This window comes from Tasmannia lanceolata, unplaced genomic scaffold (assembly GCF_043159265.1).
Source record: "Tasmannia lanceolata isolate RefF3 unplaced genomic scaffold, GAP_Taslan_0.1 ptg000007l, whole genome shotgun sequence".
In the NCBI taxonomy this organism is placed as follows: Eukaryota; Viridiplantae; Streptophyta; class Magnoliopsida; order Canellales; family Winteraceae; genus Tasmannia; species Tasmannia lanceolata.
This window is the reverse complement of record NW_027518684.1, coordinates 26,704,714-26,724,771: the sequence shown is the minus strand read 5'-3', so window position 1 is coordinate 26,724,771 and position 20,058 is coordinate 26,704,714. Positions and strand designations below refer to the sequence as shown.

Here is a 20,058-nt window from a genome sequence, read left to right as displayed (position 1 = left end):
AGTGGACAGAGGAATGTCAGACAGCCTTCGACCAGCTGAAGGCGAACCTCCAAACTCCTCTGTTACTCTCCAAGTCAGTACCGGGTGAAGATTTGTACATGTACCTGGCCATTGGACCCGCCGCGGTAAGCTCTGTACTTATGCGGCAAGAAGAAAAGAAGGAGCACCCCATTTATTATGTCAGTAGAGTACTTTATGATGCAGGGACTCGGTATCAAGAGATTGAGAAATTCGCCTTTGCGGCTGTCACCTCCGCGAGAAAACTCTGCCCGTATTTCCAAGCTCACCCAATCACGGTCCTCATCGACCAACCCCTACAGAAAATTCCGCAGAAACCCAACACCTCTAGGCGACTGATCAACTGGGTGATTGAGTTGGGAGAGTTCGACATTCAGATAAAACCACGCCCAGTGATCAAGTCTCAAGTACTGGCAGATTTTATAGTTGAGCGTACGGTGCCGACAAATGAGCCTGAAGAACTAGCCAACTCGAACGAAGAATCAGCCCCAGACCCACCGACCTAGGATCCACTTTGGATGTTGTACATCGATGGTTCCGCCACCGTTGGGGGCAGTGGTGCTAGATTAGTTTTGACGGGGCCGGATAACTTCCTCACAGAGGACGCCTTGAAGCTAGACTTGAAGGCCTCCAACAATGAAGCAGAGTATGACCCTCTGATTGCTGGAATAGTGCTCGCCACTAAATTGCATGCTAACCGTGTCAGAGCCCATAGTGACTCACAACTGGTAGTGGGACAAGTCAACAGTTTCAGTGAAGCGAAGGAGGAGCGGATGCTTAAATACCTAGAAAAGGGCGGAGCGAGATCTCTGCCTTTGACGTATTCTAGATAGTACAAATCCCCCGAACTATGAATGCCAAGGCTAATGCCCTCTCCAAAACGGCATCATCCGGAATCGTCGAACCAGGAAACGTCTACACGGAAATCCTATCCCGACCCAGCATCGAAAGGGAAGAAATCCCACAAATCGAAGAAGAGCCCAGTTGGATGGACCCAATAATACAATACTTGAAATACGACGCTCTACCCCCGGATAGGAAAGAAGCTCGGCGTCTGATTGCCAAAGCCGCTCACTACATCTTTGATGGGCAAACGTTGTATAAGCAGTCCTTCTCTTGGCCACTGTTGAAATGTCTCCAACCCTCAGCCGCAGAACTTGCAATGAGGGAGGTCCACGAAGGGATCTGTGGTGATCACTCAGGGGAAAAAGTCCTAGCCCACAAGATCCTCCGCCGAGGCTTCTTCTGGCCAACTCTCCAACAAGATGCTTCAGATTTCATCAGGAAATGCGAACAGTGCCAGAAATTTGCTACAGTGCCTTGCCTTCCTGCGGTCCCCTACAAACCCATCTCCAATCCCGTCCCGTTTGCAATGTGGGGGATGGACTTGTTGGGACCTTTCCCAAATTCAACCAAAGGACATCGAATGATGTATGTGGCTATTTACTTTTCACCAAGTGGGTTGAAGCCAAGGCAGTGAAGAAAGTCACCTCTAAGGAAATAGAGAACTTCATTTACCATGATATCGTTTGCAAATTTGGAATACCATGGGTCCTAGTAACTGACAATGAGACTCAGTTCGCAAGCAGACAATCCAAGGATTTCTGTAGAAAACTCGGTATTGAGCAAAGGTTCACGTCGGTTGGTCATCCCCAAGCCAACGGACAAGTTGAGGTGACCAACGGGACACTCTTATAGGGATTGAAGAAACGAGTGGAAAACACTAGAGGCTTATGAGCTGAAGAATTACTGAATCTACTCTGGGCTTACAGAACTACCCCCAGGACAGCAATGAGAGAATCGCCATTCAACCTCACCTTCGGTGTGGGCGCTGTCATACCAGTAGAAATCAGAGCCCACTCTCCGAGGCTAGAAGCGTATAAGGAACGGGCCAACTCAAAACTCATGAGAAGCAGCCTTGACCTCGTTGAAGAGACTCACGAAAAAGCCAAGGTTCGAATGGTAGCGTATCAACAGAGGGTCGCCTGATATTACAACTCCAAGATGAAGGAGAGGGCAGTCAGAACAAGCGATCTAGTCTTATGCAGAGCCGAAGTATCGAACCCTCGTAACATGGGAAAGCTAGCTCCCACCTGGAAAGGACCCTACCGCATCTCCCGTACCCTCCGTCCAGGCTCGTATCAGCTGGAAAGTCTAGAAGGTGACACTATTCCCCGTGCATGGCACATGTCCAATCTGAAGAAATTCTATAAGTAGGCAAGAATGTAATCTTTTCTTTTCTGTCTGATTATAATAAATCTACGTGTTTGTCTTTGTCTTTTGGTCTTGCAGACATGTAACCGTCACTTCAAATAATGAAATCTCCTTTTCGATTCTCCACTCGTTGAGCAATTACTCCTCAAAATTTAATAAATCTCCAGGCCGGACGAACCGGCAGTTAACCTATGTAAAGAAGTTAACACCCAGAGGATGGGCCTCCAAGCCATTCGAATAAAAGGGTTCCCAGAGATGATACGAGCGTGACCGAGTCTGATCCCCCAGAAATCACCACAAAACATCATGGGTAAAAGTCCAGTTCTAAGTCAAGGCGAGCGGGTCTGTTAGCTTCGAATTGATCACTTGAGAGAACAACGGCCGACTTACTAGAGCAAAGGTGAGACAAAAAACCGACGCCCGAGAGGCTCGGTAGAGGGTCTACCATCTCCAAAAATCTCCAACGAAAGGTGAGACAAAAAACCGACGCCCCTTGAGGCTCGGTAAAGGGTTTACCTCAACCAAATTCTCCAACGAAAGGTGAGACCAAAAACCGATGCCTCGAGAGGCTCGGTAGAGGGTCTACCATCTACAAAAATCTCCAACGAAAGGTGAGACAAAAAACCGATGCCCCTTGAGGCTCGGTAAAGGGTCTACCTCTGCCAAAATCTCCAACGAAAGGTGAGACCAAAAACCGACGCCCCTTGAGGCTCGATAAAGGGTCTACCTCCACCAAATTCTCCAATGAAAGGTGAGACAAAAAACCGACGCCCCGAGACGCTCGGTAGAGGGTCTACCATCTCAAAAAATCTCCAATGAAAGGTGGGACCAAAAACCGACGCCCCTTGAGGCTCGGTAAAGGCTACCTTTGCCAAGTTTTCCAAAGAAAGGTAGGACAAAAAACTGACGCCCCGAGAGGCTTGATAGAGGGTCTATCATCTCCAAAAATCTCCGACGGAAAGCTACACTCTAATATTGACGTCCTATGAGGCTAGGTAGGGTGTCAACTCTCTCCAATCACACTAAATTCTCCGATATTAAGTATGGCCATCACGAAGACTTGTTAAAGCAACAAGTACAACAAGAGGCATACACATAGCACAAACCAAAAATTTCTCATTGATGCTACCATAAATAAGTTCATTACATAATGAGGTCTACAAAGATTACAAAAAGAAATCAAAAGGGCCCGGCCCTCAAACATCCTTCTCTAAATTTTCTCCCACCAGGAGCTCAACAACGGATGGCGCAGAAGATTCCTCTTTAGAAGTCGCGACCATAGGGTCAACATTGTCCAGTTCAGTCACTTTGGAATCTTCTCCTTCAAATAGTTTGATACCGGGCGGTCCCTTCAGTTTTTCGATCGGGAATTTAGAGTCCAACAATCAACAAACCCCTTAGCTTCATAATACAGGGCGTACAGGGCCATGTCCGTCTCATAGTCCAGGGACAACTTAAAGTTCGCTATCGCCTTGGCCCGAATCTCCTCCTCTTGCTGGGCCTCCTCAGTCAGCTTTTCCTCAAGGCTCGCGTAGACCTCTCTTTCCTTTTCAAGTTCGTCCTTGGTCTTCTAAAGTTAGGCATAGGTGGCAGCATGGAGTTCCCCAACGTTCGCCAAGGACTCCTCAAACACTTTCCTATCCTTCGCTTGCATCTCCGCAAAGTTCTTCACCTGTTTGGACGCCTGGGCAGGAAGACTGATATTTCTCCATGCGCCCCGAGGAATAGGAGCAAATATCAGATAACTGCGAACACAAAAAGAAAAAGTGAATTTCTTCAGTCCTTGAGAAACATCAAAAACTAAAAGGAAGTTATGCACCTTCTTGGCAAGAGCGACCATGTCCCGGCCTAGAGCGTGGTGCGAACACTTCTCCATTTCTGCCAAATCATTCGGAAGGATGCTCGACATCGACATCGCCATCTCCACTACCACCCTCGGATTATGGAGGGCCGAATCTTCAATGCCAACTTTCCAACCAGGAGTATAGCAGGGCCCTTGTTGAAGTGCCTGCTCCTTCACAAGGGTTACCAGACGAAAAAGAACCCGAGTCCCCTCACAACCCTCTATAGGGATGAACTCCGAGGGTGCAACAGGGGCTTTGCCCTTGGAGCCCTGGCCCTCCAAAGATCTGCCCTTTTTACTTGGACTCTTTTTGGCAAATCTATCTGCCGTTTCCCATGCATGTCCTTCTCTGAAGGTTGAGAAGTAGACACCACCTCCTTGGGTTTAACGGCCGGGACCGCTCCCTGCCTTGCCTTGCTCGCCTGCCGGCTAATGGCCTTTTCCTCTTTCGCCTTGGCCACTCTCTTGGTTCTCTCCTCCAAGGCCCTTTCCATTGCTGAGGCAGAGATATTCGTGCCCGAACCTTGCACTGTCATCCCTACAACAAAAGAAGAAAACATCTTACACTAGAACACAAGGAGAAAGCGAACAAGAAAGCTTGAGACATGAAGGGAAAAAAGAGCAGAAAAGCGAGTCACCAGCTTGACCCTCTCTGACACTTGTCTCTTCGTCCTTATCGTCTTCCTCTCCACCACCCTGAACCTCCTCATCCGAGTCTAGTACTACATTACTCAAACCAAACTTAACTAGTACCCGTTCAGACTCGAACTCTTGAACGTCGCACCGCACTTTCCCTATTTCTATCCCCCTGCCCACGACATCATTAAACACCAGTTTGCCGAGATTCCCTAAGTCAAGTTTCAACCCTATCCTTTCGTCGTTAGTCTCCCGCCAATCGAAGGGGAACCTCCAACCAGCTAACTGAGGAGGCTTAACGAAGAAAAATTCATTCTTCCACTGTTTGATAGAAGACGGAGCCCCGGTAGCGATCATCAACGTCCGTCGCTGACCCACATCCACCCAACAGCCGCTCTTATGAATGAGGAAACACTTCCGGATCACGTCTAGAGACAGCGGGGCCTTCACCGTTTTACTTTTGGCCATGTAGGCCACAAGACTCCTCCATCCGTTGAGATAAATCTGAGACGAGGCCAAACTGAAGAAATCAAAGAAATCTATCAAGATGGGATGAAGAGGGAATAGGACGCCCGCCTCCATGACCTCCCTGTAAAAGGTTGTCTCCCCCTCCACGTTGCTACAGCAGGCCCGCTCGTCGGAAGTTGGGAGCCGAACGTGATAATCCTTCGGAATATGGAACTTCTCTCATAAGTGTGTAAGGTCTGAAGGTTTGAGTACGCCAGTCGAACCCATGACTTCTTTAGGCCTATAGGCCACCCCATGGGGCGCCGGAGGCTCATGAAGCTCCGCAGACTCCTAAGCGAGCATCCTGGCATGAACTTCCATCGGTTCTGAACGTGAGTTGCTCTTGTCCGCCGATAGTGCTGCAATCACGGGGGCATCGCTCGACACCGACTCTGCTGCCTACGGGGGTTCTATGGGAAGGATTGAATCCACCACCTTCCTTGGACGCGGTGCTATCTTCTTTTGAGAACCCCCTCTTTTCTCGATCGCCAAGAAATCACCGATTTTCTTAGCCCTAATCTTGCGCTTCCTCGCCGGCGATTGCATCGGTGTGCTCACTACTTTATCCTCCGGTTGAATATGGGGGGAAGAAGAAGATTCATCCATTCCTCCATGTTTCAGGGACAAATTTTGCGAGTCGGTGTTCTCCGACATGATTATTCAAAATAAAATTAAATGCAAGGTCGAAATAAGAAACACACCGGAGTGAAAGAAGAAAATCGCCGGAGGACTCACCAGAGAAGACGAACCAATGCCGGAATTCCCGCTGGAAAAGGAGAGAATCCGACCGGAAAACTCGGAACTTTGCAAAACTTCGGTGAAAGCAAGGAAGCGACGAACAAGAGAAAGTTTTGGCAAGAAAAGGAGAAATGATTCACCGGGAAACGTAGAAAAAACCGCACGAGCAAGGGAAGGCGAAGAGGAAGAAGAAGAGAAAAAGAGGAATAAAGATAAAAATGAAATGGATGGGATTTTATAGGCCCGCGCGTGGGAAACCCAAAACTTGTGTCTCACTGACATCGACCGCCACGTGGCACCCCGTAACTCACGCACGGTGATTAAGACCATAAATGGGCCGTTCTGTCATCATTACTTGAAGCGCCAAACCGCCGTTACGACGAAATCGAAGAGTCACGACCCTCCCACGTGTCCCCTCAAGAGACCTCCTCGAAACACGTTGGTTCACACTCCAAGGCAAGATATCATTCGGCACTGACAATCATCTAAAAACACCCAAAGAGTATGACACACGCATATTATGCAGGACCAAAGCTCGTGAAACGACGATGTCAAAGTCATGAGAATATCGGGACCGAATGATAGACAACAAACCTCATATTATAACTCTCCAACTAGACGTTTGCATCACTCAGTACATAACTACTCTAAAACTACTATGAAGACAATTAAGGTTGCGCGAAACAGTCTTTTATTCACACGTAAAGAACCTGGGCCTCTAGGCTGGTTACAGAAAAACAGAAACAAATCTAAAATGCTTGACACTCCACTAAGCTACAGCTAATTACAAAGATCAAAAGAAATCTACTGCGCCTAAGGTTCCACCGAGCTTCGCCTAAAGTTGAACCTCACCATCTCCACCCAGCTCCCTCATGCCACGGCACCCACTTGGCACAATCTTCTTTGCTCCGGAAGGAAGCTTGATCCTTGTGGTTCCGTTATCAAGGTTGTGGCTAGCAACAGTGGCTGTCACTCTGCCGGGTCCTCCTCAGGGTCTTTTTCAAGATCCTCTTCCAACGGACCTTCCTCTGACCTTCGTATCGCCTTCAGATGCCCCTTGTAACTAGGCCTTTAGAGCTTCGTTCTCCTCTTCCAGCTCCCCCACTCTGGCCCTCAGTCAAAGAACCTTCGCACCCAATTGGAGGAGTTGATCCGCCAACCTGCGTCCCCTCTCCATCGCGTGCTTCAAAGACCGTTTGTAGTTAGCGGCGAAGCTGGGGACGTCACCAGGAGCAAGGCTACTCCCAGCGAGTGAAGAACCCGAACTGCCACTGGGCTCAACCTTTCGCTTCTTCTCGTTTTGGAAACCGCGACTTGCCTCCCTCTCTCCAACTGCCAGGGAAGCCTCCGACAGGATCATCGCCATCGGAGTCACCATTTCTGGCGATCCAGACTCCATCGTCGGCGCCCTTTTCACCCTTTGTTACCCTCGTGTTCTCCGGGCCACCGGCTCTCCGACACGGATCGGTTGCTCTTCGTCTCCATCCGACGGTGAATTCACTTCCACCACCAGAACCTCCACCGCCATCTGATCTCTGACAAACTCTTGAGACATTCCCAGTGCGAGAAAAACACCAAGGAGGGAGAAAGAAGAAGGAAAAGGAAAGAGAAAAAGGGATGTGGATGATGACGAATAATTACCCCCTCGTCCCTCTTATAGATCTCGCGTGGGCAGGAAAATCGAGACGGGATTCAATAATCCCACCAGTTTTCAAAATCACATTGAAGCGGGAATTAATGGTCCCACCCATTTTTTAGGTTGTCGCTTGGGAAAACCGGGCAGGAATTTAACTTATTTGCCGCTTCTCGAAGTTCATAATGATACAAATGAATAAAAGTTCCGCGGGAAAACACGCCACAAGGAGCCATCCCATCGGAATCCGCCCCCATCAAGTGACATGACATATCGAATTCACCTGCCAATTCCCGCCAAGGACGCTTCAACTCCGCCATTGTCAAAGAGTCTGCATCGGTCCACCGCTCAAAAATTTAGCTACTTCCTTGACCCTTACAAAGGGACAAGAAAGTAGGGGGCAGTATGTTAGGGGTAAAATCGATATACACGGTACCGATTCTCAAAACCGTTCCCCGCTACTCGACCGGGTCAAGTCAAGTGCCACGAACAACGCCCGTTATCTCATGCCAAAACGTCCACAACATTCCCCCTTGTTCTGTATCGAACATCAAGAGATGCCAGTTATGATTGCGGGAATCTCGCCATTATGTAACCAATCCAGACAACCGTTACACGTAAGGCGCTGTATTCAAATTCAAAACATCCCTCCTAGGCCACCGTCCAAGATCTCCACCCGGAATCACAGGAAATTATATCTCCACGATCTTATCCTCCATCCATCATGCCCCACGTGGGCTAAATCAAAGGCTTAATTATTATCTTCAAGATCATGGGCCTCCTCTCCTATAAATAGGTCTATGCACTCAAGCAACGACAATCAGAAATCAATTCTCCTTATCCTCCTTTGGTCTAGTAACTTATCTTGGCCCTCCCCCCTATCCATCGTCCATTGTATGTGATTGGCTATCTCAGACTTGAGTGTCGAAGTGGCCGTCCAGAGCCACAACTCCGGGCCTGCTGACGCTTTTTCTGTGAGCGCAGGATTACAGGTTCTGTCAGGTTAGTACGTGCATTCAGATTTCGGGCGTCATCACCTAGCATGAGTGGGGGCCGCCATTTTACACCTCATGTTTTCATTGTTTTGATTTCTTGTGCCCACCATCTCCACACTAGCCATGCAGAGGGTGAGGCCCACCAATTTTCAACTCATGTTATTGATGGTATGTGCCACCCTTCACACCTCATGTTTTTTACGGGATGGGGACCTCAAGTTGAGTCCCACAATGTCTACCCAAATCTATGGATTAGGGTGGGGCCGCCATCTGCACCGCATGTCTTGATGGGGTGAGCCCCACCATTTTAGAGCCATGCGCATGGGCCTGAAATTCTAGTAATATATACTAAACATGTTTCTTTCCATTGATTTGAAAACCTTTTCCATTACAAGAATATTTAGAAAACTTTTTTGAATGATTATAGCCGTGTAAAAGCTGAGCCTCTGAAATAGGTTTCCGTGAGGTTGACTGGCAAATCCCCTAACAATGCAGGGAATTTTATGGCCTTGGAAAGTATCAGTCAGCCAATGTGACCAATTGGTAGAAGTTAGGATGATGCCCACATGGCCTCATTGGATTCGAAGGTGAGCAACAAACACTGTAATGGTATGAAAAACACTATCCTCCAACTCCATTTACTAGGCAATTTCGCAGAAAGCCAATTCACTGCTCACTTTTGCAAGAGAGAACATCCACCTCAGATGAGTTAAATGAACAAGACAATCGTTTCCTGCAAAAGTAAGCTGTGTAATGGCTTTCCGTGAAATTGCCTAGCCAATCCCCTCCAACAATGCATATAAGCAATAGAAAGGGTAACGATTATCTATCCTGAGAAAGTTGTACCATAATTCATTAGTCAAGTTGGATTTTAGCCTGTGCTAAAAATGAAAATATTTGAATCTTTGTGCAAGAGAAGGGAACGTTCGATTTGTTTGGGAAACCTCCAAATCCAAGGCTTTTGTAAGCAGTTTTAGGAGAACACTATCATGTCCCTTACGTCTTAAAATCACACAGTAACCTTTCTCTGCTTTGTTTTCACATTTGGTCCAAGTCCAATAGCAAATAAGTAAAATGCCAATTTAAATAAGATCTCAATGTTTTTTTAAATCATCCTAAGCAAAATTATAGTATAACTGTCTACAAGAAAACACTAGTGGTCTATCGAATACTAGTAACAGGAAAAGAATAAAAAAACATTTCAAGTCAAGTAAAGCTGTAAAGCTAAGCTCATGGCAGCTCAGAACTCAAACTCCCCAGTTGCCTGCAATGTTGGACATCAAAAGTTAGAAAATGAAAAGAAACCATTTAAGTCTTAGTCTCATCTGTCAAAAAACCATTAAAAATGAAACTAATCTTTTACAAATATGAGGAAAGATCCAGGTTATATAGTGTATAGAACGGATATTGTGTAAGAAGGGATTCAGAAATTTGCTGGTCAGTTTGATAGTAATAAGGAAAATGAAGGTCTGAACTCAGCAGTATAGTAGGTCCATTCATGATGATATTATTATTAATAATGGTAGAATAAACAAGATAATTGGAAAGAATATCATTATAGAGGCGAAGGCCCACCTTTGTGAAGAGAATATCCTTATTGTTCAAGTGCACTATTCCGTCCTTGAGGATACATCTCCATTTGCTCTTGGTTCTAGTTACCTGAGAAAGGCCATCAATTTTAGAGACACATAAATTTAAAAAGAAAATTAAGGGCATAGCTATAACATAGTCTGACTTAACTGCTGTAATGATCTCACTTAATTTGTGATCTATGACCCTAAGAGTGTGTTTGGTTGTGGCATGGTTTTAAATTTCAGTTTTGGCTAAATTTCGGACTCATCCGAAACCAAAATTTCAGCTGAAATCCCGAAATTTCGGGCGAAATTCCATACTCCCTATCGAAATGCCGTTTTTTTTTATGAAATTTCGACTGAAATTACTACTGCTGAAATTTTGGCAATTCCGTACAAAATTTTGTAACCGAATAAAAAATTAATATTTTATAGCAAATTTCGCCGAAATTTACCAAATTTCGTTGTTTTCGGTCCTCACCGAAATCCGAAATTTCATTCGAAATTTAAAACCATGGGTTGTGGATACACACACAAAACACACCATAAAACAACAAAAGATTTTTATTCAATTACCTTTTCAAATTGAGCTAATACCAAATGATTGGTATTGAGTTCTTCATCTTCCTGCCCCAGATCATCCAAATCTTCATCATCATCTTCGTTTAGAGGAGGCTCATCATCGTCCAATGCTTCGCTTTTTGTAGGTTTTGGGGTTCCCATGTTATGAGGAGTAAGCGGATTATGAGGAGTAAGCGGATCTGTAAGAAAAAAGGTTCTCAGTTACCCACCTCTCATCATGCCATTCCCAACTGTGTCATTTCAAAGTAATTGCAATCCAACTGTGTTAAGGAAAAACAAATATGTCCATCTAAAGCTTTACCGTAGTATGGTTGCACATTGTAGTCTCCATTGTTGACACCCTTTCCAATAATCAAAAATGAAAAAAACTCATCAGAAAATAGATCCATGTCAACTAATATAATATAAGCATCATTGGTCAATTCACTTACATTCTCATAAACATCATTGAAGCCATCTAGCTGTGGAATTGAACCAGCAGACTGCTTCATTTTAACCATTTCAGCAATCACAGCATCAGCATTAATTCTGTCTTGAAGCCTTAAACTGTGATGATGGGTCTCAGTATGTTCTTTATTTAAGAAGTTCCTTCCTAGAGGGACCTGAAATACGAGGGTGCGGCATTGTGTTATTTTATTAAAAAAAGTGTGTCATTGCATTTTTAAAATTCTCCTTCCAGAATTACAGGATAGTTAATTTAGGAAGTGGAAATATGTAAGTTTCCATGTAACTTGGACACTGACACAGTGCCAGACATAGCAATCATTGAAAACCTGATCACGAACGCATTCACACAGCTATTGATAATGTCGAAAGACTACAGATAATAATAACTGAACACAAAAGAAAGAGAAAAATAGGAGTATATCCACCAGAAAAGACCATGAAATGATAGGGTTATAATCAAGGCAGACTAACAGTGTAGGCCTTTTAAAAAAACAATGTAGGTCTTTCAGCAAGATAAAGAGGTAGGGTTCCTATCCATCCACACTAGAAAACTGACAAAAAAATAAAGAAAGAAAGGGAACAGTTTGCATAGGATTTCATTTCACTGATTCCAGCGGATTTTCCTAGCACCAGGTTGAGGTCATGAAAGTTAATATCGTTCCATCATATTTTGGTTTTCCGAGGTAGTATATGCTTCCAGAAAAACGAAAACCTTCTACTGCTCTGATCAACCAAATCAGAAATAAGGTAATATATTGTTTACCTCATGCTGTTAAGTAAAAACAAATACTCATCATCATCGGATATAAATCAACAGAGAAAAATTAGAAGTGGACTTTACAAGCTCCTCTGATGGATAAGAAATGCTCATTGTTTTCCGGGGACCAACCTCCTCTGGCATAACAAGCCTTCTATTTTAACTTTTCTGGTACGCCTGGCATGAGTGCATAACAAGTCTTGCACCATATTAAATACATCAGCACATTTGCCCCTCTGATGGATTTAAGCCTATAATATCCACATCCTTCACATTAGTTGGATTATTTAGTCATTAGGAGACTCCATGGATAGGACACTAGTATATAGTACTCGTTTGATCTTCCCAGCCATTTGCAAACTGGTGAATGTGGATGTAAATCCAAGGATAGTCAGTCTCCACCTGCACTTAACGCGTAGGATCACAATGTCAGCCAAGATGGCAATATAAATACCATTTTTTAAAGTTAAATTAAACTCAGAGTGCAGATTTCAACGAAAGCAAATGGATAGTCAACGGAGATCCTAGGCAAACTACCACGGTGACGGCATGAGAAGGTGCAAGGCACTCAATCCATCTCTTCAGAGAGTGTTTTCTAATAGACTAGAGTATGTTAGTAGTCTACTGAGTTACATGAGGATAGTCTAGTCTTTTCTCATATAGTGCAACCATAACCCTATTCATGTTTATATATATGTTAAGAGAGAGTCTGTCGGTAAGTTAAGTCCAACAGTTCTCCTTTTTCTCCTCCTTATTCTTTCCATCTCTCACTTTTTCATGGTATTAGAGCCTAGGGTTCTTACGTTCTCATCCTCGTCGTCTTCGTCTAATGAGGATCCGATGCGGGGTTTTGTGCCAGTATCCTCTTCTTCCTCTGTGGCTTTTCGATGAGGGTTTTCTCAAATCAATTTGTGTTTTTGTTTGGCCATGTCTTCATCGATTGGGCTTGTGCTCTACTCTAGGAGGGTCGGTTTGGTGGTATGCAGATCCCCTATCAGTCGTGGAGCATTTTCATTTGGTTTAGATGGGTTCCTACCCATTTCTAGGTTCGGCCTGTTTGGCTCCATAATTCTCTTTATTTGGTCGGTGAAGGTTGGAGAAGGGAGGTTGTAGGTTGATTGTTGCTCTCATGCCTTTGTACTGACTGGGTGTGCTAAGGGGCCGTGAGGCTATTCTACTGTGGCTGGTTGGTTTGGATTGGCTGCCCTCGTCGTGTATGCTTGTTTCTCTTACCGGCTGTTGCTATAGTTGTAGTATTTTGGTAGTATTACCTGCTGGTTGCTGGTTGTAGGGGCTGCTGCTGTTTGATTGTTGTTGGTTGAATGTGGGACTGCTTGTTGGTTGTTTATTGTTGGAATTCGTGATTAGAATGAGTATTGTCTTACCATGGCTTCTTTGAAGCCTTCATTATACATGTCGACTTTGCAAATGCCTTCCATTAAGCTCAATGGAAGTAATTACCTAGCGTGGTCAAGAGCAATTGAGATTTTTCTAGAGGCCAAAGAAAAACCTCAATATATTGTTGGTTGGTATTTTACGATCGCCCAGAACTCCTGAAGCATGCTTCCACTTCAACCAACCTGCTCTTATTCTGTGGTTAACATCCTATTCAATCTCTCCTTCCACTTCAACAAACCACCATAAATTCAAGGACGGGATCTCTGGTCAGATTAGAAGATAGAATTAAAGTACTTGACTAATTAAAAATTTTGTTCATTAAATGAAGATTCTTGTGACCTTTTCAAAACAAAAAGATTATTTCTTCCCCCATATCCCTTTTGGCTTCAAATTCCTACATGTTAGCATTCAACTTGCTCATTAGATTTCCTACATCTAAAAGAAGCAGTGGGATGGAAGAAGCAAGAGTTACAATCACCCATCGTGAGCATAAAGCCCTAGAACGTTGTCTCCAAAATATCAACTCTTGTTCATTATTTCTTAACCACAAATTCTTTAATTTATTTCGAGAGGCGTGGTCAGCTTCATGTAGAGGGGAGTCTTCCTCTAGTCGGCCATCCTCATTTATCTTCATCTTGCTCTGCTTTTCCTTTTTTTCCAGAATGCTTACTCTGGGATTTATTCCATTTGCAGATCTCTCCTATTAAGGCTTGCAGCTTATGTAAGAGATGCATCCCAAGGCTGCTCTTAAACTGGATAGAAGAGAACCAATTATGGACAAAAAGTTTGAATAAGGGTGTGTATGTCATACTTGTTCAAACACAATAGAATCAGGGCACCTCAGATCATTTTCTGTGTCCAATAGGATAGGGACATGGTACCAAATCAGACGGGGAAAGGTTCTATAGTTGGAACGAGGAAACAATTCTTCCCAATTCGAGGAGAGCGGAAATCTATAAGGTGACATAAAATAGGGTTGGAGATCTGCAAATGGGAGCAGATAGAAGAGGCACTGTATTTTTCTTCCAGCCAACGACCATAGAGAGCAAGTTTCGCTACCAAGTGTCTAATGAGGAAACAATTCTTCATGGGAGCAGATAGAAGAGGCACTATAAAAGACCATCTCCTTCACTATCTCTTCTTTATCCTGCGTTATCTGAACACCCACCCTGAAGAGTGCTAATTCGATTCCCTCTTCTTCTCGCACTAGCTATCCCATGGAAATATGTTGTATTCTTATCTCCCCTGCCTCCAGGAAATCTCTTTCTGCACCACCAGGCACTTATGTTATCCCCTTCAAACCCCCAGCTCTTCCACCTCCAACAAACTGGCTTGACCCTCCTCATCTGCCTTTGATATTTCCTTAATTCTAAATATCAGTCATTCCTTTCTCTCGCTCCTTTTTTCTGTTTTTGCTGGTTCCATTCCTTAAACTTGTTTTTTTCATAAAAACGTGTATTTCCAAATGCAACATCCGTTAGGCCTAAGGGAATTTCATTCCACCATCCTCCCAACCTCACCTCCATCTGAGTTTCCCTCCAACCAAGTGAGTTCAAACCTAAAAGGTGAGTGTGCCCATGACTCAAGCCTAGGGTCCAGTAAATATAGGTCCACATTCCACTTTGTTTTGAAGATCCACTTCGAAGTGAGTGGAAGATTCCAAAATGTGCTTTCAGTAATCTTCGGGTCATTCCACCTTAACCGAACCTTAAGGGATCCTTCCACTTGAACCGAATGCTGCCGGGATCTTCTTGGAAATGGGAAGATCTAGGATAGGCGGCCAACCTCCTGGAGAGAGCGATGTGCATGCACCAGGTGAGTAGGGATGCAGCTCCATGGACCGCTCGTCAATCATTTTTTTCTTCCTTATTGTAGAACTGTTGAAGTGGTAGATCTTCTTGTAACATTTCACTTTGGTTATTCTGAATTGTGTCATTGATAGAGTGCATTACAACTTCCCGTATGTTGCTGGTTTCTTTCAGTCCTCCCACCGCGTTGGCACGTCTCAGAGCAGACAAAGCATGCCCAAGCACCCCAGTAAGCAAACTTCTCCTCTCCGACCTCCATAGTAGAGTCACTTCAGGCTCACTTACAAAAAAATCAAAAACACTAATCTAGAAGCCTAACCGTAGCAGGTGTCGAGACCCTTCTAACTAGATTGGGTTCAAAACAAAACGTGAATAGAGTAGTACCTTCACCCGTTGTTGTCTCGGGATCTTGAGTCCTCTATTGCATATCCTTGACTTGTTTAGTAGAGTGAGAGTCAGAAACATCCGAATAACCAAGATCCGAATCGGCAGCCTCCGAAGAAGCTGAGCCTATTGAGTTGATCCAGACCCTCATGCAGCTTTTCCAGTCTAGTAGGGAATGGATCCATGCGAAAAAGCCTTTAGTTTAGACTCGACCAAAGTCCGTCAGTTGCACGTACTCTTAACGTTTTGTTTTGAACCCAATCCAGTTAGAAGGGTCTCGACGCCCGCTACGGTCAGGCTCGCACGTGATGCTAAGCCCTTGCCCGTATCCTACCCCTCCAACAAAGAAAGGAAAGGCTCTTCCTAGCTGATCGAACATATCCGCAATGAGAGGGATTGAGTACATGTTCTTGATCGTTACCTTGTTGAGGGCTCTATCGTCGATGCAAAGTCGAAGACTACTCGCTTTCCTTATGTAGCTATTTCCCTACGACGATGGTAGGATATCCGGAGTATAGTGAAAGTGGAAGGGCTGGCTTACTTGAAACTGGTACCAGAGAACGTATGCACCAATATGTTTTAATGGGCCGATCTTCGCTCAAGTGGAAGCTTCAGCAATAGCATCAGTAACGACCGGAGTAGAGGCAGATCCAGAGATGGGAACAGCGGTTCGAGCTCCCAGCTTTCAAAGGATAGTTTTGGAAGAGAATGCATTGGGAATGGTGATGCCGGAAGATATGGACTTGGAGACGGGGAGTACGCAGCCGAACAACCGCAGGGGCTTCCAGCAGTGATAGCTGAACTAACCAAATGGGCCGCCCAAAACCTGGATCTGACATTGAAATCGGAAATCAACGTCGGATCCCGGCTATCCGAAAAACACTGCTATAATGATTTTCACGGGTAGATCAATGGAATCCATTCCTTCTTATGAGATATCACTTTTTTATTTCCTTTGTAACCTCCTTTCTTTCATCCGCAGACTGATTCCAGGGATGATAGCCGGATTGAGCTGCCATGGTCAGCCCAACAACAAATGACATGCATCCATGGGCGACCCACATCACACCACACCTGCATACTGATGTTCCGGTGTTACGATTTGATTCGAAGCAAACCTGCTCCGCTTCCAATAATGGAGAGGTCGGTTAGGTCTACAATTGACGTAGTAAGTATTCTAATTGGTCTAGGGCATATCAGTGGTGAACCCTACCTTTATTTATTGGGATTTTCTATCGATCAACCGGGTGGGTTGTCTTTTTGGTTGAAATGGGATGGTGTTCAAACTCCCGAGCGACGGCCCTTCCACTCGGCACCGTCGGATCACTAAGGCCGACTTTCGTCCCTGCTCGACGGGTGGGTCTTGCAGTCAAGCTCCCTTCTGCCTTTGCACTCGAGGGCCAATCTCCGTCCGGCCCGAGGAAACCTTTGCACGCCTCCGTTACCTTTTGGGTGGACAATTAGCTAGATCAGCAGGTGCTGTAGCGAAACTGATTGCAAAAGAGGGTAAATCGGCGATAAATAGATATATATATAGAGAGAGAAAGAGATCGGGATAAATATGATATGGGAAAAAAAATAAATCCACTTGGTTTCCGACTTGGTGCAAACCAAAGTCATCGTTCCCTTTGGTTCGCACAACCCAAAAAGTCTAGACTGCGAGCCGTCCCCTTTCTGACTGGTCCACTGTAGAAAGATCTGAGACATTTCAATATTCGTTTTCTGACCTAGACCCCTCACCTTATACGAAAAGGCCGTTCGGTCCCTCGCCCGGGGACCTCACTTGCACACACGACTCTCGAACGCTCAAACGCAAGCACGGAGTAAGAGGGCAGAGCTGATTCATCAAGCTGTTCTTGTAAGGCTTCCCATTGTCCATGGTGATGAAGCGAGGGATGCCATATCTGAAGATAATGTTGGTCTTGAGGAAATGGTGAGAACAGACTGCTTGCTATTGGCTGCGTTGCCTATCTATTCTATTTTGGTCGGCTTGGAGACATCAGAGGAAGACCATCATCTCTATCCGGATACGATCATAGCTTCATTCATTCGTTGAGCCTTGGGGATAACCATTAGCATTGAGAGCAATCACCACACCACCTCTATCATACATACATATACAATGAGGAAAAGTACAATATGGAAATATGAGTATAGACACTAAGAATGGTACATAAACATATCTTAACACTAACCACATCCCTAAGTTTCAGAATTTATCTCCAGCTCCCAAAGCAGTCATGGGGAGGATTAACATCTCAAAAACTTCTACCCTTCTATCAATCCGACTATCTTGCTTCTCCCGCAAACTATCTGGGTCATGTCATCGACTAGTGCGAACCCTAAGTCAAAGCTTGGGGTACCTACACCCTTCCATTCATTGGAGGGCTAAGTCCTGTGTTACCAAGAAGCATCCCTATCGTCAGCTACCTATGCCTTACCACTTCGCTATGTTAGAGCGCGATCAATTGCAGTTTCAACATAAAGAAAGCTAGCTCTAATATTGACGATTGAAACCAAATCCCAATGGTTACGTCCACCTGGGAAAATAAGAACGAAATCGATTAGGTGGGGGAGTGTCACGGGGACGCGGTTGGAATGAAAAACGGAAGTGCTCTCCTCGATTTCACAGAGAATTGGGTGGTCGATTTCATCACAAGCAAATAAGTGCCTTTTTCGCTCTTTCCAATACGTTTTGGTTGGCACTGAACCGATGAACCAGATGCATATGGGGTCTTTCCAAAGGAATTCTAAAAAAAATAGCACATTAGCTATTCTTCCTCTTCATCATTTCTATCACCTATCGATTGGTGGAAGCCAGTCCATGAAGATTCTCCCTTTTCTTACGTGCAATTCCCCTCTTTCGGTAAGCATCCAGTATCTCAGCAAATGAACATAGCGGCATGTCCGGACAGCACTGGGTAGCTAGCCTGCCCTGCCTTCGAGGGCATGTGGGAGACGTTGACAATTGAGTAGATACAGTGGGGTACGAGGTTTCATGGTAGAGAAGCAATGTGGTAACAATGCTTGGTAACGAGTTAGGCCAACGACCACACGGAGAGATCTCTATACCAAGTCATGAGCGATAGCGAAGCCAAGCCGCCGCCTATAGGCGAAGGGACGAAAGCCCGGCGAAATCGATGGTTTTTGGAATTCGAAATCAGCAAGTGTTTTCACACCATTGACCGACGTAGAAAACCTTCAACAGATTTACAGTCTGCCGCTTTTGACCACTCGATCACTCTCCCCTTCCCGGGCCGAGGCCCCCCGCCAAATGGGTTCCTGAATAAGGAGCCTTTTTTTTTTGCGGCATGCTCCTCAGAATTACGGATTCGCAGGGGGTTGTTCGCCCTAGTAGTCAATCAAGATGGGTGCCGGGCATTCAAAGAAGGCCCGGCCCCTTCTTCTTCTCGGCAGCAAACGGGTGGGCTCTGCTCTAAACTTACTCGGATAGGGGCCCTCCATTAATCAAGCGGAATGGCTGGAGCTGGGCTAGAGAAGGCCGGATTTAATGGTGAAAGGGCCGGATCTAGTTAGGTTGATAAAGAAAATGGATGGGGGAGTTGTTGGAGGCTATGGAAGGGGCCGATGTAAGGACAAGGGTGTTCGGTTTCAGGGGAAAATGAGGAGGTTGGATATGGAGGTAAGGGAGGTTGTGGATAGCGGCAATGAACCTTGTAGGGTTAAAGGTTTGACGGAGGAGGAAGAGGAGGGGAGTTTTAGGGTTGTTAAGGTTGATTGGGGAAGGAGGTGGGGGAGTAGTATAGTCTTTAGGGTTACGGTTTAAGGTTAGGGCTAGGAGTATACTTTTGGATGGGATGATTTTTGGGTTAGTGGAAGTAGGTTTTGGAGAAGATGGTGGAAGAATTTAATATATTTTTAATGGGGAGCCGTCGGTGTTTGGTGGTGGTTCGAGGTGGACGCCGCCTGAGATCAGATGATGATGTTGGGTGGTTGGCTATCGTGCACGGTAAGGGGCGCACAATAGCTCTGGGTCTTTGAGCGAGATTTTTGAAAATCAAATTTGCTAGCGGATGGCAGTGGAGAAATTTGTGTGACGTGGCATGTCATGATCTTGACTTGGGGGTCCCACAAATGCTGGATTCGATTCAATAGAGGCTATTGGGTAATGTAAGGGGTAATGGGTTTTTCTTTTGGGCCAAGGAGAATGCTCCTCGGCAATTCATACTATGTAAATCTTGTGGGACTACTGGTCCCCATTGTAATTTTGCTGGTATAAATATATTTGTCAATTTTTTTAAAAAAAGGGGTTGTGCTATCTGGCATACATCCAACAGGGACTAGCCACCGATGACAATTGAGGAATCTGTCAATCCTACTCCTACTAGAGATTCTTGCCCAGGTATATTGAGCTCCACTCAAAGGGAGATCAAAGAGCTCGTTTCTACCTATAAAGTCTGAGAAAGCTTAAATATACTGCCTTATTCTTGTGCACACCGCTCTTTTCTCTACCCTTCTAATTTCAATGGAACCCACCCTACACAACACAGGTAGGACCACTTACCT

General features: G+C 45.1%; 2 protein-coding genes across 3 annotated transcripts in view; one reads left to right on the top strand and one right to left on the bottom strand.

Moving 5' to 3' along the window:
* Window positions 1-868: 868 nt before the first annotated feature.
* LOC143880713 (uncharacterized) lies at window positions 869-1,498 on the top strand. Its single transcript, XM_077383689.1, has one exon. It carries the CDS (start codon window positions 869-871, stop codon window positions 1,496-1,498), a length of 630 nt encoding a protein of 209 aa, XP_077239804.1.
* Window positions 1,499-9,636: 8,138 nt separating this feature from the next.
* LOC143881189 (uncharacterized) overlaps window positions 9,637-20,058 on the bottom strand; it is a 28,616-nt gene continuing 18,194 nt past the window's right edge. For both annotated transcript variants that reach the window (XM_077384171.1, XM_077384172.1), the window contains 5 exons: window positions 11,169-11,339; window positions 11,039-11,078; window positions 10,732-10,916; window positions 10,160-10,243; window positions 9,637-9,848 (listed from right to left, as the gene is read on the bottom strand). In XM_077384171.1, the coding sequence (XP_077240286.1) occupies window positions 9,825-9,848; window positions 10,160-10,243; window positions 10,732-10,916; window positions 11,039-11,078; window positions 11,169-11,339 (504 nt within the window). In that variant the 3' untranslated portion in view covers window positions 9,637-9,824. The remainder of the gene's footprint in view (window positions 9,849-10,159; window positions 10,244-10,731; window positions 10,917-11,038; window positions 11,079-11,168; window positions 11,340-20,058) is intronic.